Source organism: Loxodonta africana, chromosome 8 (assembly GCF_030014295.1).
Source record: "Loxodonta africana isolate mLoxAfr1 chromosome 8, mLoxAfr1.hap2, whole genome shotgun sequence".
Lineage (NCBI taxonomy): Eukaryota > Metazoa > Chordata > Mammalia > Proboscidea > Elephantidae > Loxodonta > Loxodonta africana.
Window position 1 is genome coordinate 115,825,756 of NC_087349.1, and position 18,281 is coordinate 115,844,036.

Below are 18,281 nucleotides of genomic sequence, written 5' to 3' on the forward strand. Positions count from 1 at the left end.
GTGTTGCAGAAGATGGAACACTGTTAAGAAAGGAAGTGCAAAGGAAAAAGCTCTTTTAATGTACGCGGATAAAAGTGTGTGTGTGCTGGAATGGGTCTTTAAAGTAACGTCGTTGTTGTTTTCTCCCCAGATATTGTGAATAACAAGATTGTTCATTTTGATTTGCTTCACGAAGATGTGTCCCTTCAGTATTTCATTCCGGCACTGTCGTAATACCGCCTGTCCAGACTTGGGAACTCAGAGACCTTTGTCGTAATGGGACGAGGTGACAGGCTCACGTGTCCTAAATTGTCTTTCTCTGTCCTCACAGTCTCATGGGTCAACTTTACTTATTATTATTAATTACTATTGTTGTTCTATAATATAACTAAAAATTGAGTTAGTGAAACACAGCTGGATAAACACATTATTTCATATTCTTTGTTCTCATGTCTGCTTTATTTTGCTTTTAAGACATTGAACAGAAAAGCTGGAACTGATTTATCCAGACTTTAAATTCTCGTTTTTATTGGTCAAGTTATGAAAATCTCATGTATTTTAGACCTGGTGAAGTGTCAGAATTCATAAGAGCATGTCTGTTGTGCTGGTACTAGTGTTTTGCAGGGTACTGTCTCCAACTCAGCAGATTGTTGTAGCAGTGGAAAGCTACAGGAAGCAGACCTGGTGGAGCACTTATCCTAACTCCACTCACCCCTCCTTGCTCTGGTTCATGAAGCCTGATTGTAGAAAGGATGGGCCTCCTGTCAGCTTGCCATGCGGTAGTTACTCAGTCTTGTGGGGTGTCTCTGAGGCCCAGTTTTATAGCCTTTGTCCTGACTTGCATAGACTAGAGTCTTCTCGATGACTTGAGACCTGACGCTTGTGGACACAATGGAGCTAGTCTGGGAGCTTCATTCAGCAGCTCCTCTCAGTTTTACTCTGCGGTCAGTTTTGGTCTTGTAATTCCTTTCTCACGGGTGTATTGGATCTATCATTCTAGAAGGAACACCAGTGTAATTTTCTTTAGTGATATCCCTTCTAAACAAACAAAACTTCTAAGCTAGTGTATGACACCGTGTTTCTGTTTATTTACCAAAAGTGGTTCAGGTACTGAGATAGGCTTTCTCGTTCTCCCTGAAGCATAGTCCATCGTCTTTCCATTATAATTAAATCTCATTCGTCCTATGGAGGTGAACATCATAAACATTATTTTAATTTCACTTAGCAAACTTGAAACTTAAAGTAGTTGTTTAGGATAAGATGCAGGTGAGAAATCAGCAAAAATTAAAAAAAAAAATCTTTTATGGCTTTTTCATATTTGGTAAAACCAGTGTGTTTGTGAATGACTCTTCTGATGTTTAATAATGTTAGCTTAAATGAGCTGTAATATTTTGCAAAATAAATAGTAAAAAATCTGAGGATATAATTTTATTCATTTAAATCCCCTTTTTCCTCTTTGGCTTGTAAAAAAATTAATTTCCAGCTGCAGTAACAAAACTTAAAAATCATGATGCAAAATGAAATGTATCTGAAAATAGTTTTATAAAACTTATATTTGTTTTTAAAGAAAACTGTGTTAGAGACTTGCCAATTTAGAAAATCGGTTATTTCTAAAATTTTAAATGCTGATTTTGCATGTATAAAGAAAATATAATGTTTGTAGTGTAAGTTAATAGTAACCTACTTCCTCATTTGCATTATGTAAAAAATGCCCTCTGGTTTTCTTAAGACCTTCACCTGCATACATCAGCCTTCCATTATCGGTTTTTTAGGAGTTAAGGTGCAGCCTGAGGAAGGCACTTCCCGGTGGGCCATCCAGGCAAGGGTATGGATGCATCTGAGAAGGGGTGTGCTGTAGCTTCATTTTACAGGCTAGGTTCAGTAACCTGCCCAGGGTCACAGAGGTGGTGCCAGAGGTGAGATTTGAACCCAGGACTTGTCCTGTCCTCACACTTCCCAGCTGAGTGACCATGCAGTGCATCGAATTGCCTTTTTATGGTCTTTCTAGCCATGGTCTTGTAACTCCCATTAAATGACTATCTGGGACTATGCAAATAAGGTACATGGAACCCTTGGGGGAATTGGACAGTTCGCTAATGTAAATAAGGTACGTGGAACTCTTGTGGGCGTTGCCATTGCAAATAAGGTATATGGAACCCTTGTAGAGATTGGTCAGTTTCGCCATCCCACTAGGCTTAAAAAGAGCCAATCCCAGAAGTTGAGGGGGGTGTCCACACTACCATCAAGAAGAAGAGCTGGGACCCAGTGTGCCTGCTCTGAGAACCTCCTAGACCCAGGAAACAGATCTGCAACTCTGGAGAATTGTAACACTGGAGGCAGTAGCAACATGAGGCAGCAGAGGCACAGAACTGACAGACAGCTGAAGTTGGTTCACTGACCCGTGGAACAAGAGAGCTGAGTGCCTTTGGGCAGGAAGCTTGCTAGCAGAGTGGGGTGTCTCTGGGCACTCACCAGTGGAGCTAAAGAAAGAGCTGTAACACTTGTCCCAGGAGGGCAGAGGCCAGGCCCTGAGCAGGGTCTGGTCGAAACAAGACCCCGAGTAAGACCTGGTGGTGGAGGCCTACTTCGGGCATGGTTGAGGAGAAGCTGTCCTGATCAAAGAACTGTATCCTGAGTTGTTTCTGTTACTTCCAAGTTGATTCAGATCCTGAATTGTAACCTGTTACTTCTCTAATAAACATCATAATGGTTGAGTATGGTCTGTGAGTTCTGTGTGGCTGTAAAAACAGTGTGGGGGCAGTGTCCGACCTCCTCCAATCCCACAAGGGAAAGGAGAACCAAGATCAATGGTGCAAGGCTGACTCCCATGTGGTGGAGGCCAGACAAGTCTCCTCTCTGTGCCATCTTTACTAATTCTGAAACTAACCATCCCTCACATAGCACTCTACTGGGTTTGATAATTCCTTGCAGTGGCCACACAGAACTCACAGACCATACTCACAATTACAGGGTTTTATTAGGGAAGTAACAGAATTCAGGCTCAAGAACACTCAGGGTACAGTACTTCCGTCAGGATAGCCTCTCCCCAGCTGTGCTCGAAGGCAGGCCTTTCCCTGCTGCTTAGTCTGCCCAGAGGCACTCAGCTTTCTCCGTGGGCCGGGAAGCCCACCACGCCATCTCCTGCTGCCGGGTCCCTGCTGCTGGGTCTCTCCTTCCTTGGTGGTGGTGGGCTCCTCCTATCTGATCTGGAATTTGCTCTCTTTTAAGGCAAAACTGACCAGTGCCCTTCGTAGGCCACAATTACCCTATCACAACTACCTAGGTGGGAGTTACGAGACTATGGCTAGAAAGGCCACACACAAAAGTAATTAATCACAGTTCAGTGGCCACTGCAATGAATTACCGGATCCATCAGAGAAGTAGAGAGTGCCATGGGAGGGACGGCTGATGTCAGAACTGGTAAAAAGGTTGGAGAGTGAAGGTATGTCTGACCTTCACCTCATAGGAATCAGCCTTAGGCTGATACTGATACTGATACTGATTCTCCCCCCTCCCTAAAGGTAGATGAGATCTGACGCTACAACATTGTAGACTGTAATGTATCTTTTGAATGAGTAATAATAAATTTCAAAGTTAACATTCATTCATTTTATGAGTTAGAAGAAGTAACTTAGTTTTAAATCTGCTATGTTAAAGTAGGAAACCCTGGTGGCGTAGTGGTTAAGAGCTATGGCTGCTAACCAAAAGTTTGACAGTTCGAATCCACGAGGTACCCCTTGGAAACCCTATGGGGCAGTTCTTCTCTGTCCAGTGGGGTTGCTATGAATTGACTCAATGGCAATGGGTTTGGTTTTTTTTTTTAAGGTAAAGTAGATTTAAAAGCAACTTAAAAAATGTCACAAAACCAGAAGTAATTTTCCTAAGCTCTGTACAGTGTTTATTGTCAAGTAATGCCTAATTTTTGTGATATTATCACTGAAGATTTTCTGTCTGTGTGGAGTGTGGCTGGATTAAAGAGCCATAACTGGGAGTCAAGAACCTGCAGTCTCTTAATTCTTGTCACAGACTTGCCATTTGGTACTTACCAAGTTCACTGCGTCTTTGCGTCTCATGTACCTGTAACATGAGGATGATTCTTACCTCCCACGGTTTAGGGAGTTAAGAGAGAACCATAGACTTATGGAATACACAGTGCTATTTTACTGAATAGTATCAAGGTCAAATTTTATTAGGCCAAGAAGTAACAATTATTCCATTTAGAGGAACAAATATAATTTGAAAAATTAACTTATTTTAAGACTAACATTTAAAGTGTTTAGATCTCTCTTAGATAGCTTCCTGGACTTTAGAGAGAAACTTGCTGGCTGTGACATGTGAGGATTTACTAAGCACGTATGGCATGTGGACTGTTGTCCTCAATGCTGGGGCAGATGGAGTCGCCTGCTGATGGGCCTGGCTCCTGCTCAGTGCTCCGCACTCCTTTGATAACCATTCCTTGAGTCAGCTTTGGGACCAATGCTGTGCTGAGTCAGGGGTGGTTAGGAATTCCTAATCAGCAGTTCATTGGTTCATATCAAAGTGGCCTCATCATCCTCCTTCCACCCCTTCCTTGATGAAACTAGAATCGATTACCTACCATGTTTGCCCAAGGATGAGTTAACAGTGTGATACCATGTCTGGTGTGAAGGGCCATGTTCACGGTGGTGTCCTTGGGGGTCTGGGGCTGGGATTCTGGTACCTGCTGCCAGGTAGTGAAGATATTTCATGACATTCATGTTGTTGATATATATTGCCAAATTCTATACTTCCATATGGATTCTAATAAAAAAATGGGGTAGTCTAAAAGGAAGCTTGAGAGCCTTTCGAATTTTAGAGCTTCTTCTAGTACTGCTACTGAACCAGCAGAATCATTTGTTACAACTGATAGTAACCCAAGATTATCAGGGAAAGAAATTAGCCCAGTTAGACGCTGCTGGTAGGAATGTAAATTGCAGTAACTTTTTTGGAGTCCAGTTTGATATTATATGTGGAAATCCTTAAAAAAATGTGTGTAGCCTCTGACCCAATACTTCTGCTTAAAGGAATTTGCACTAATAAGCAAAGATGTTCTAGCACTATTATACTGCAAAACTAGAAATATCCTAAAAATGAATTTATAGAGGATTGGTTAAATAACCTATGGTTTGATGCAATATTTTGTACTTTAAAAAGTAAATGCTACAGAAAAAATAGGTACTGGTATGGCAAAATGTCTATGACTTACAGTAAAGTGAAGAAGACGGGTTAAACAATGATACGTGCAGTGTGATCCCAGTTTTGGAGAAAAATGATGTGTGTATGTCTGTATGAGAGGAAAAGATTGGGAAGACATATAGTAACATTTAAACCTGGTTGTTTCTCTATGTTTTTATTTCAATCTGGTGTATTTGTGTGTTTTCTAAAAATTTTATATCAAAATAAATTATTTTTCTGGAGATTGAGTAGTAAGTGTGTATTATTTGGATGCAGTACATGTTCAGCTGGCAATTAGTTTCCTGAACTTTGGAGTAAACAGATAAACCCAAGCTGTGGGCTCTTAACGTTCGCATCACGCCCAAACTAAGCTTTTGACATGTTGACATTATAACAAGTTTGAAATAATGGAGTCTGGATCACCTAAAAAAAAAAAGTTGCTATCGAGTCGATTCCAACTCATAGTGACCCTATGGGACTGAGTAGAACTACCCCATAGGCTTTCCAAAGAGTGGCTGGTAAATTCAAAGTGCCGACCTTGTGGTTAGCAGCCAAGCTCATAACCACTCCTCACCAGGGCTCCACTAGATCACTGAGGTAACATCTTATTACAGAATGATTTCTTATTGAGGATCCAACTTAAATGAGGCTAAATCTGCATGTAACATAGTTTTTGTAGGTCAAAATGTGGCCTTTAGGTTTTAAAAGATGTGAGGGAAGAGTTACTGATAATTAGGTTCTAGGCTGCGAGGTTTAGGGTGAGAGGAGCTAAATCAGTTTTCACCAATTACCTAATGGTAAGAAAGATAAACTAGAGGGGCTCACGAAGCATTGGAGGCTGCCTGCGTGACAACCAGGTCCTCTCCATCTGTGACGCTTCCCTTGCTGAACCAATCTGCACTCCAGGCAGGGAGGGAGCACTAAGTTCCATATCCTAGTAGGTGTGGAATCCTGGAGGGAATCCCCGCTCATCCTAGCGTTCTAATCTCAGGCAAGTCATTTCAGCTCTTAGAGAGCTAGCATCTATGAAAAGTGACTGAAAACGCTCACCGTCAGTGGTGGTGGGAAGAAAATGTAGACACTGTTCTAAATTGTGAAGTATAAAAGGCATTTGTTAGCCTTACAAAAAAAAAAACAAGAAACTGGACGCTTTAGAGCATTCTAATTTTTTTTTTTTTTTTTTTACTATAGCCAGTCCCTGCTCTAACTGCTCTCACTGCATCAGGAAGCCCAAGTGGCCTTAGGGCTGAAGGAAGCACTGTGACCAGATAGATGCCCTGGACTCCCAGCCTAGAATTATTTACAATTTTAGGTTCTTAAAAAAAAATACACCTAATGATCAGCACTTTGATTAAAAAGCAGAAAGTTTCCGAGAGCATCGACAGGTCACCCCAATTCAGGCTGGGCTTTCTGAGCAGTTTTCTAAATTACCAAGATGCAGCTATTAAAGGCTTGCTCATCATCTCTGGGTGACGTGAACCAGGAGGAGGATGACAAAGTTATGTTAGTGAAAGAATCTGCTTTCACAAAGATGGCAACAGGCTAAAACTATAGTTTAAAACCAGTGAGATGAAATTTAATAATAGCAACCTGTACTTGCCTCGATGAAAACAAGAAAGCAAATACTATAAAGTGGGAGAAAAAAAAAAAAAAACCACTGCCATTGAGTTGATTCCGACTTGCAGCAACACTATAGTACAGAGTACAACTGCCCCATATGGTTTCTAAGGAGCAGCTGGTGGGTTAGAACTGCCGACCTTTTGGTTAGCAGCCAGGCTTTTAACCACTGAGTCACCTGGGCTCCACCGTAAAGCAAAGTCAGGGCTAAACAGCTGACGATGTGAAAACGAGATTTTATTTGACTGTAACTTGTCAGCAGTCAACCCCACCAAAGTTAATTTGGTATTAAATTGTCTTAACAAAAATTAAAAAAAAAAAAATCTATGAGTATTCCTCATAATTACTTGTTAGCTCACAAGTTGTGGCTTAAAATAACACATCCACATGGTCATCTTCCTTAGGGAAAAGGGAATCAGGTTTTCTGGGTGAGGGTCCTTCCTTCACGGAGGAAGAGAAGCAGTTGAGCAGCAGACAAAGTAATAGAGTGGAGCCTAGAGTTCCTGCCTCTCTTCCCTTCCTTCACTGTTCACAAACCCTGCTGAAGTGGCAGAGGAGCCCTGGAGGCGCAGTGGTTAAGAGCTTGAATCCACGAGCTGCTCCTTGGAAACCCTATGGGGCAGTTCTCTGTCCCATAGGGTTACTATGAGTCTGAATCGACTCAGTGAAAATGGGTTTGGTTTGGTTTTGAGGGGACAGAGGCATAGAAGTGAGCCAGAGGGAAGAACCAGGTGCAATGCCTCTTCCTTAACCCCCTTCACCCGAGTTAGATGTGCCTCTTTCACTGTTTATATGGCTCATATATGGGCTTTCCACAGCAGCCTTTGTTCAAGAGTTAACCGCTTCCTGCAGCGTGCCTTCTTGCGGCCAAATGAAGAAAATAATGCTGGTGTGACTCTTGGGGTTTAGAAGGCTTCTCGCTTTCAGAATGACACAGGTGTAGATGCCATCCCTTCATAGTGTAGAAGTGTGAGACCATCCATAAGGACGGTGGTGACACCACCTCGGCTGTGGTGGTGGGGAGGGCAGGAGCAAGCTGAGGGGGGCATAACGGGATTGGTCTTGAACCTGTCTTTGCTTAGATAATGGTGTTTTTTCCTTACATTGTATGATCTAGATCAATACAGTGAGTGTTCTAAAGATGATTTTATTTGTATTTTATAGTATATCAGTAATATATGTCAGATCATATTTTTATTTGACATGGCTTTAGGGGAGAAATCACTCCAGGTAAAGGACAAACAGATTAAATCAAGACTGGTGGGTGGGGGTGAACAGGGGGGAGGGGGCAGGGATGGTGCAAATAATTGTAAACCACTAAAATTTTAAAATAATGTGTTCTTTGACCCAGTAAATTATGCCATACAAAATATGTGTTTTACTTAATGATTGCATTAGGATAAGATAAATGCAAAAAAAAAAAAATTGGTTTTGTTAATGTCCTGCTCATAAAGTACTTTTGAGGAGAAAAGGCAAAGTTAGTACTGCACCCTTTAATGTTCAAAAATGATTTCTACTTTGATCGTTGTATTTCCTTCAGTGAAATTGCTACACGTGACTTTGCAGAAAGAGAGAAAGAGCAAGAGAAATGGAGGAGTGCAATTAGGGAATGGTTGTCTTCCCCTAGACTTCAAGGCGCAGAGGTATTTAGGGTCAGCCTGTCAAGACTCTTCAATTTTGAGCTATGAATATTTAAATTTTATTTTGCAGCCAGTGGGATGCATGGAAGATTTCAGAAGAGAGGGATTTCACTTACTAATTCAACAATTTATGAGCTGCCTGGTGGCACAGTGGTTAAGAGCTCATCTGCTAACCAAAGGGTCAGCAGTTCAAATCCACCAGCCGCTCCTTGGAAACTCTATGGGGCAGTTCTACTCTGTCTTATAGGGTCCCTATGAGTCGGAATTGACTTGACAGTTAAAGTACCCCGATGTAGCAAATTTCTGTTTTCTCTAACTCAGAAAGTGCCTTTAAAGGTCTTACATGCTGGCCCTCAGTAGAGAACACCCAGCTATTTTTCACACAATCATGGTACTTTGTCATCGTGTTTGGTGGAGCCACTGCTGAGCCACACAGATGACTGTGCATTTTCCTCTGCAAATTAACAGCATTTAGGACAAGATCATCTCAGAGGAAGCATAACCGAGGAGCATGTGGGGGTTAAGACCCCAGAGCTCTTCTGGGGAGATTTGTTTTCAGGGGATGCTCATGATTGGCTGATTCTCTCCAGGTGCTAGCGGGGTGGGGAGGGTGGGGGAGGGGCAGAGGAAGGCAGTCCCTGTTGCTTCAGAACCAGTTTGGGGATGTTCTCCCATCTGCAGTCTCTGGTTTTGAGTGCCTACTGGGAGGCCCCCATGGGAGCAGCTTGCTTAAGACTGGGGCAGAGGGTGCTAATCAGAACCTTGCTCCTATTCTGTTTGGTGCAGCCAATTCCTGGGATCAGCTCAAAGGATGGTAAGTTTGACATTTTACTCAAATCCTAGCAACGTTCCCTTATTTTTGCCTCAATTTAATTAGTTAACCCAAATTTGACCAAGCAGTCTATATTTGATTCCCTGTGTGCATTGGGGCTGGTGGACAGGGTACTCGAAAAGATTTAGAGAAGATGTCATTTAGGAAATGAAGATAATGCCTCTGGGAATAGAATGGAAATGACAGTGACTGGCAATTTTCCTACCAAAGTAGGGAAAACGTCAGATATGTAAATTGTGTGTGCAGTAAGGGTAACCAGAGATGCTGGCCTGCCAGGTGCTTCCGTAGCAGCTCCAGTTACAATTAGGAAAACTCTACCTGCAGGCCATGGGGTAAGAACCATCAGAACCTGGATTTGTTACCTGCAAGTATTGATTTATTCTTCTTAGCTATGTACATCATAAGAACCTTATGTCTTTTGTGGAGTAAGGCAGGACTTAATTAAGTAAACTATTCCCTAACCCATGCGTATAAAGCACAATGAATTAGCAGTCCTTAACCGCTTGGCAACCTCGTCCCCATCCTTGTCCAAAGTAACTTTTGGAGCCATAGTGGCGCAGTGGTTAAGAGCTCGGTTGCTAACCAAAAGGTCAGCAGTTGGAATCTACCAGCTGCTCCTTGGAAACCCTATGGGGCAGTTCTACTCTGTCCTGTAGGGTCGCTGTGAGTTGGAATCAACTCGACAGCAGCAGGTTACGGGTTATGACCTAAAAAGCAGTAGCAAAAACTGAGTATTAAATTTGAAATACAGAATTTGTGATTTAAAAACATTTCTAAATGGGCAGCTTTTGTCCATCAAATATGTACCAAGGAAAAAAGGGGGTGGGGGTGGTTAACCGTAGTCTACCCTTTGCCTAATGGAAGGATCCCCCAAGGCTCCTCCCAGGCAGGGTGTTCTGTCCTTCCTCACCAATTTCAGTCAGACATGTGATTTCTTGTCTGTCCCGTCTCCCTTCATCAAGGGCGGAAGGGCTGGCAGGAAATTCTGCTGAGTCTTTGACGGTTCTTAAGTGAGAGACTGTTTGGCGATGATTTTAAAGGGGCCTTTTTTAGAAGCTGTTTAATTATTTCACGCAGAACAGTTGTGCCTAAAGTAGTTTTAAAACTCTACACTACCTTTTCAATTTGCACTAGAAGGCCCAAGTCAGGATGAGGTGCCATGGGTGCTGCCCCCAATAAAAGCCAAGGCTCAGCTTGGCACAGCTCCTGGTGGACTGGGGCGCACCCACGCGGTCCCGGAGAACTTTCTGCGATAATAGAAACGTGGCATATTATCGTGGATACTGAGCCCTGAAAATGTGGCCAGTGTGACTGAGCAACCAAATTACTAGTTTTACTTTGTTGTAATGAATTTGAACAGCATGGGCACATTTCTCCCCTCGTTTTGTCACTTTCTTTGTGCCTTATCCTTACCTAGCAACCTTGGGTAGCACTGTTTGTCTAGTAAACTTTCAACATGGGTCTCTGTGATCAGCATGCCCAGACCCACAGAAGGGAGAGGCAACAAAGTGATGTCCTGGCTCCTGTCCCTTTGATGTGCTGAGCCTGGGTGTGAGTTCAGCTGGGAAAACACTGACCAGGCAGGTACCTTGACCCCATGGACTCTTGGCTTTGGAATCGATGCTTTCTATCTGACAGGAAAGTGGCAAATGCCCCTCCTCCTGTGCTGGGGAACAGGAGGGATGTCAGAAGTGGGGTCTAGTTGACTCACCTCGTGAGTATTTCATGCAGTTGATCTTTTCCATAGTGACTAGTGCATTTAAAAGTATATCACTAATAAACCTGGAAAATACATACTTCCCCAAATCTGTGAGCTTTATCTCTCTCTAGCAAGCCCAGTGGGAAGGAAGGCAGAAGGGTGGGTGGGGCAGGGGCAGGGGCAAGGGATTGGAAGGGGACTGTTAGGGACCAGGGGAGCAGGGGGGCAGGGTTCAGGCACCTGCATGGAGATCAAGCAGTAGATGCATTTAAACACTCACCGCGGGGGTTCAAGCTTTTGTTTACCCACCTGCTGGTTTGTGGAGCTGCTGCAAGCCTCTGGAAAACACAGGATGTAGAAAAATTTGCCTGGGCCCCACTCCCCACAGGCTCCTAGTCATCCTTCCGGGCCTTCCCGCTCCCCCACCCCATTCCTCTCTGAGAACGCACTTTACCAGATAATTTCCCATACTTTTTGCATCACTTTCTTCTCCAACTAAATATTAATTCACAAGCAATTATAGAGCAGAGAGGAAAACTACCTAGTTCTCTAGAGAAACCATAAAATAAGACTTAAGTTTTCTAAAATTTCTATTATAGTTGATACAGAGAATTAAGGGGAGAGTGCTTTAAAAAAGAAATCCGGGGATATTTTACGATGGGAAGGCCCCAGCCCACTCCGCTGAATGACCCGTGGGAGCAAGGCCCAGATGAGCAGAGACCAGCTAGTAAGGCCCCATGGGGAATCGAGCTGCCCACAAAGGGACGGCACAGGATGAATCATGAGTGGAGGGAGCCCAGGATGTTTCTCATTGTTTTTTTCTCACAAAAAGCCTTCTGGAAGGAACCTAGTCTCTAGTGTAGTTGTTGACAGGTATGGCTTCTTATGAACAAACTTTTCTCAGCTGCCGCTTACAATCTCTCTCTTGAATAGTGACCCAAGCAGTAATTTCAGGCAGACACACCAAGATCCCTACTTAAAGCATACTTGAGAAGAAGAAATTTGTCACAAAGTATTAGGGAAATGAAAGCTATCTCTAGAAAGTATTGGCTCCCTCCCTCCTCCCAGTGTCTGATGTGTCTGGATGGGAAGTGCTCACGTGGGCAGAAGTGGGGTGTGTTAAACTCACCCATCTCCTGGTCTCTCAGGTGGTTCAGGAGGAAGCTGGCCCAGTGACTGCTGTCTTCAGGACCCACCTGCCCAGGAGCAAACCTCATCTCTGGTGGCTGAGGCGTCTGCTAAAGGCACTTCTGACGGCCAGGGAAGGTGAGTCTCTGCCCTTCTCAGGGAATGTGGTAAGCTGTATTTTATAGTCCGCATCCAGAAATGTTTCTTTCAAAAGAAATAATATACTTTTATTTTAACGGAGAAAAAACTGTGATGATTTTTAAAGAGTTGCCCGGATTCTGCAAATGTTTAATGTGCTGGGCTGCTAACCCAAAGGCTGGAGGTTCCAGTCCACCCAGAGGCACTTCAGAAAAAAGACCTGGTGATCTACTTCTGAAAAATCAGCTATTGAAAACCCTGTGGAGCACAGTTCTACCGTGACACACACGGGGTCGCTGTGAGTCAGAGTAGAGTCAACAGCAACTGGGTACTGGCCTGAATTGAAGAACTAGGCACAGAATTACATTTTAACCCAACTGCTATAGTCCTGTTGTGACTAGGAGAGCACCTGTGGGCTGGGCCTCTGCACATGGTCTGATTTAACAAAGGCTAACTGAGCTGCTAAGCGAATGGTTGGCAGTTTGAACCCACCCAGTGGTTCTGCAGGAGAAAGACCTGGCCATTTGCTCCTGTAAAGATTACAGCCTAGAAAACCCTAGGACCAAGTTCTCCTCTGTCACATGGGGTAGCCGTGAGTTGGAATCGGCTGGACAACACACAACAACAGAGCTCCAGAGCTGACGGTTTTATGTCAGCGTAGGCACAGCCACAGTCTTCCACTGTTGCTGACTTTGCACAAAAGGGTATGAGCCCTGAAGTGGGAATCTGATGTCACATGAGCTGTAAGGCCATGACTGGGAGAATCCTCACCTGCAGGTTGTGCACACTGATGCCAGGTCTGGGGGCGGCTCTGGTGGGGGAGAGGGCAGGCCCTGGATCGCTGCCGCGAGTCCTGCGGTAAACTTTGCAGGAGCCCCATACGGAGGACCTGATAGGGTCAGTTCTGAGACTCTGGGTTCAGAGACTCCACTAAGATGCAGATCTATTTCTGAAGGCATTTGTTCTGACTTGGAAAGTGGCTGCCTTTGTGGGGAAATAATAACAGCAAACATTCGTTAAGGACGTTATTTCATTTATTCTTTATAACTACTCTATGGAGTTTACAAATGCAAACACGGGGAACTCAGATTTTTGCTTTTAAAAAACAAGGATGCCCTTGGAATTGGCAGACCAGTAGCTCTCTGGCCATGGGCAGCTTTACGCACAGCACCTGCACCAGTGTGTTTGCAAAAGCTATTTGCTTTTCACCAGTTCCCTGATGTGAGACCAGGAATAGAAATCCGGCACAAACCTATGAAAACCAACAGACTTTATTTTCTGAATTTCCCTCTCACAGGCACACTTCCTGCCCTTTCTCCACCCCTTTCTTACGCTGCACATATGCCTGCAGGGAGGCCATGTGATACTGCAGGCTTTGCAGCCTGGCCGTCTGACCTTGGGCAGCTCCCCAGCACTCCTTTTTTCTGGCTCCTGCCTCCCTGGAACATGGTGAGAATCCATGTCAGTCCCAAGCCTGTCTTCTGGCCTGGGAGATGATGCTCGGTGACCACAAATCTCAGCCACTGTGGGTGCTCAGCTGGTGTGAGCTCTGGAGTCAGACTGTTGGAACTTGCCAGGCATCTGAGCTGGGGACCTTGGCCAGTTACTTAGCCTCCATATTCCCCATGGTTCTCATCTCCAAAACCTGAGTGCCCGGTGTTTGCGTTTGTGAATTCCATGGGGTAGTTATAAAGATCAAATGAAATGACGTCTCTATGGATGTCTGCTGCTATCATTTCTGCCCCTTTGGCATGGTGAGTCCCATATGTGTATTGCCATCATCACCAAAGCACCTAAAGTAAACGAAGGCAAGGAACATTGAGTCCTCCATCTTTGGGTTATTTTGGTGTTTGTTTACAGACAGAATGTCTTTATGTTTACATCCCCTGGTCTCTAAAAGAGGCCAGATGCATCATACTCAGCTCTGTTCTTTGAGGATCTTGGGCTGTCTAGCTTTCATCTTCGAGTTGGTGATGGTATCACAGCTGGAATCCTACTGAAGGATCTTAACAAGGAGAATTCCCAGAGTTATGGTGTTCAGTCTAAACAATTAGCCGAGCATGAAAACGAACAAATAAAACGAGCACAAGGAAGGCCTTCATGTAAATCCTCATTCAAGGCTATTTCTGTCTGAGGGACTGATGTCAGATTCAGCTGTAGGTCTCAAAGAAAAATCATCATTTTTCTGCTTACCTGTCTAGTTCATTTCAAATATGTTTGAACATGAAGTCTCTGAATCTTCCAACTTGTTAAAACTTTACCTGGTAATCTTGGTCAGCAAAAATATTTTCCTCCATACCCAACATTTAATGAGGTGAATGGTCTGCTCTACGGGGTGCTGAGGAAGCTCTATCCCTGGGGAAAGCCAAGTTACCTCAAGTCCTCCCTGTGGAGTCTGGCCTTTCTAACTGGGGGGAAGAATCAGAGCCCAGGTTCTCATATGGAGGAGGTGAGCTGCCTTCATAGATGGGAACCCCCATCCTTCTCAGTCACGGCAGGAAATAGACGTGGTTCAGAATAAGTGCTCAGCTCCGTACCTTGAGACAGCATAAATGTGCTAATCTTTTACACTGCTCAGAAAGAGTCTTAAGTAGTTTTTAAAAATGTGTAAGGTAGTTTGTCAACTTGTTCAGCTCATTCACCTGAGGCACATCCAAAGATGCCTCAGAGAAGAGTGTCTGAAACACCGTCAACATGATTGTCTTCAGTTGAAGAGGGCAGTTAGCCAAGAGCACAGCTGTCACCATCATCCCGTGACCCTGCTACCCAGGTGCCACAATAAGAAACCAATGGATCTGTGAAAATGGTGCTGGATTCTGTGGCCAGAGCCTAGGGGTAGATCCTTCTCACTGGCACCAAGGGGAAAGAAAGTTCTGTATTGTATTCAAATTATCCTTTGAAACTCCCCATTTTGTTGTTTGAAAAGATCTTTGAAATCTGAAGGAAAAGTAACTTTGTCATGGCATCCATCCATTTGGGCCCCTGGGAATCCACACTTGATTCGATTTTATTGGGCACATGCTTCTCACTTCTCACCTCCAGAGGGGATGGAGTTATTTTTTGAGGGCTAACAGTGCCAGGAACCACGTGAGGCGATTTCTCTACATTGCACTTGGACGTCTTCCAAGGGCTGCCTGAGTGTCACCTTCTAGGGAGTGGCCGTCACAGAGGAGGGTCTGGGAGCTTGGCCTGCTTATCCAGTCTTCTGAGGGGCTAGAAGTAAGTGGGTGGCCACAAAGCTGTAGGGTACTTTACAATAGATACAGGTTAGTTTGGTCCTTTCTTCAGTTTTATCTGCCCAGCTGATGATTCCAGAAATCCCTTTAAGTTTTACAATATGATTTGCACAACTCCAAACGTATTGCTTTCTCTATTTTTTATTCCACTGGTTTGGGAGGCAAGGGTAGTTAAGGGTGTACAAAGAAATCCTGGGAATTATTCATTAGTTTAACAGAGATCTCATACCTAGTGATTATCTTCATCTGCCAAAATAGTGTTTTCCCACAACCATCAACTCTCTAAATAGTGTCCTTGTCTGCCCTCTAGTGGCGGCATCTTGGTTATTGCATCAAGAGCTGGGCTTACAAAAGCATGTTGTGTTTAATTTGCAATCTATATTCTCTCTCTACATATATTTTTTATTGTGCTTTAGGTGAAGATTTACAGAGCAAATTAATTTCTCATTAAACGATCAATACACATATTGTTTTGTGACATTGGTTGCCAACCCTGCAATATGTCAACACTCCTCCTCTTGACCTTGAGCTCTCCTTTTGCATTCGTCCAGTGTTCCTGTACCGTCTTGCCTTCTTGTCCTTGCCCCTGGGCTGTGTGCCCATTTAGTCTAGTCTCGTCCACATGGTTCAGCTATGTGTATTTTTGTTTGTGTAACGGCCCTGTCTAAACTTTGGTTGAGGGGTGAACCTCAGGAGCGACTTCAGTATTGAGTTAAAACAGTGTCCCGGGCCATACTCTTGGGATGTCTCCAGTCTCTGTCAAACCAGTAAATCTAGTCTTTTTTTTGTGAGTTTGAATTTTTTTTTACGTTTTTCTCCAGCCCTGTCCAGCTCCTCTGTTGTGATCCCGTCAGAGCTGTCAGTGGTGGTAGCCAGGCACCATCTGGTTGTACTGGACTCAGTCTGGTGGAGACTGTGGTAGTTGTGGTCCACTAGTTCTTTGGATTAATCTTTCCCTTGTGTCTTTGATTTTCTTCATTCTCCCTTGCTCCAGATGGGCTGGGACCAGTGGAGTATCTTAGATGGCTGCTTACAAGCTTTTAAGACCCCAAATGCTACTCACCAAAGTAGGATGTAGAATATTTTCTTTATAAACTATGTTATGGCCATTGAGCTAGATGTCCCCCAAGACCATGGTCCCCCGCCCTCAGCCCAGTAATTCCATCCCTCAGGGAGTTTGGATGTGTCTATGGAGCTTATATGACCCTGCCTTGGTCAAGTTGTGCTGGCTCCCCCAGTACTGTGCACACTCTTACCCTTCACCAAAGTTACCGCTTATCTATTGTCTATTCAGTGTTTTTCCCTCCCCACTCCTCGCCTCCCTCGTAACCATCAAAGATTGTTTCTTTCTGTGTGTAAAATCTTTTCATGAGTTTTTATAATAGTGGTCTCATACAATATTTGTTCTTTTGTGATTGACTTATTTCAATTAGTATAGTACCCTCCAGATTCATCCAAGTTGTGAGGTGTTTTGAAGATTCATCATTGTTCTTTATTGTTGCATAGTATTCCATTGTGTGTACGTACCATAGTTTGTTTACCCATTCATCTGTTGATGGGTACTTTGGTTGTCGCCATCTTTTTGCTATTGTGAGCAATGCTGCAATGAACATGGCTATGCATATGTCTTTTGGTTTGATGGCTCTTATTTCTCTAGGATAGATTCCTAGGGGTGGGATTGCTGAATCTTATGGTATTTCTGTTTCTAGCTTTTTAAGTAAGTACCATATAATTTTCCAAAATGGTTGTACCATTTTGGATTCCCACCAGCAGTGCATAAGAGTTCCAATCTCCCTGCAGCCTCTTCAACATTTATTATTTGCTTTTTTTTGAATGGTGCCAGTAATGTAGGGGAGAGATGGTATCTGATTGTAGTTTCTATTTGCATTTCTCTAATGGCTAGTGATCACTAGCATTTCCTCATTTATCTGTTAGCCACCTGAATGCCTTTTTTGGTGAAGTGTCTGTTCATATCCTTTGCCCATTTTTTTTAAATTGGATTGTTTGTCTTTTTGTTGTAGAGGTGTTGGATTTTCCTGTAGATTTTAGAGATTAGACCTTTGTTGGATCTGTCATAGCCAAAAAATTTTTCCAGGCCTGTAGGTTCTCTTTTTACTCTTTTGGTGAAGTCTTTGATGAGCACTGAATGTTTAATTTTTAGAAGATCCCAGTTACCTAGCTTATCTTCTGGTGTTCGTGTATTATTGATTATGGTTTTATCCTATTTTTTTTATACCGTGTATTAGGGTCTTTAGTATTGGCCTTATTTTTTTTTTTCTATGATCTCTATAGTTTTTAGTATTTAGGCCTCTGATCCATTTTGAATTAATTTTTGTGTATGGCGTGAGGTATGGGTCCTGTTTCATTATTTTACAGGTAGTCATCCAGTTTTGGCAGCATCATTTGTTAAAAAGAGTATCTTTTCCCCATTTAGTGGACTTTGGGCCTTTGTCAAAGATCAGGTGACCTTAGGTGGATGAATTTTCATCCGCATTCTTGATTCTGTTCCATTGGTCAATGTATCTGTCATTGTACCAGTACCGGGCTGTTTTGACTGCCGTAGTTGTATAGTAGGTTCTGAGGTCAGGTAGTGCAAAGCCTCCTAATTTATTCTTCTTTTTCAGTGGTGCTGTCGTGGATTGAATTGTGTCCCCCCAAAATATGTGTCAACTTGGCTAGGTCATGATTCCCAGTATTGTATGGTTGTCTACCATTTTATCATCTGATGTGCTTTCCCTATGTTTTGTAAATGCTATCACTATGATGTAGTGAGATGGACTAGTGGCAGTTATATTGGTGAGATCTACAAGATTAGATAG

The 18,281-nt window shown here is 43.4% G+C and overlaps 2 protein-coding genes across 3 annotated transcripts in view; both read left to right on the forward strand.

Moving 5' to 3' along the window:
* Positions 1 to 6,258, forward strand: part of HUS1 (HUS1 checkpoint clamp component) — a 31,365-nt gene extending 25,107 nt beyond the window's left edge. The window contains exon 9 of one of the 2 annotated variants that reach the window (XM_023544202.2): positions 131 to 6,258. Coding sequence is in view for 1 of the 2 variants with exons in the window: in XM_003407061.4 (XP_003407109.1) it covers positions 131 to 213 (83 nt within the window). In the remaining variant the exon portion in view is untranslated. The remainder of the gene's footprint in view (positions 1 to 130) is intronic. The other variant, XM_003407061.4, reaches the window with a different exon arrangement.
* Positions 6,259 to 9,049: 2,791 nt separating this feature from the next.
* The window catches only part of PKD1L1 (polycystin 1 like 1, transient receptor potential channel interacting), a 104,631-nt gene continuing 95,399 nt past the window's right edge, over positions 9,050 to 18,281 (forward strand). The window contains exons 1-2 of the mRNA XM_064290237.1: positions 9,050 to 9,243; positions 12,109 to 12,226. Coding sequence (XP_064146307.1) covers positions 9,093 to 9,243; positions 12,109 to 12,226 — 269 coding nt within the window. The 5' untranslated portion in view covers positions 9,050 to 9,092. The remainder of the gene's footprint in view (positions 9,244 to 12,108; positions 12,227 to 18,281) is intronic.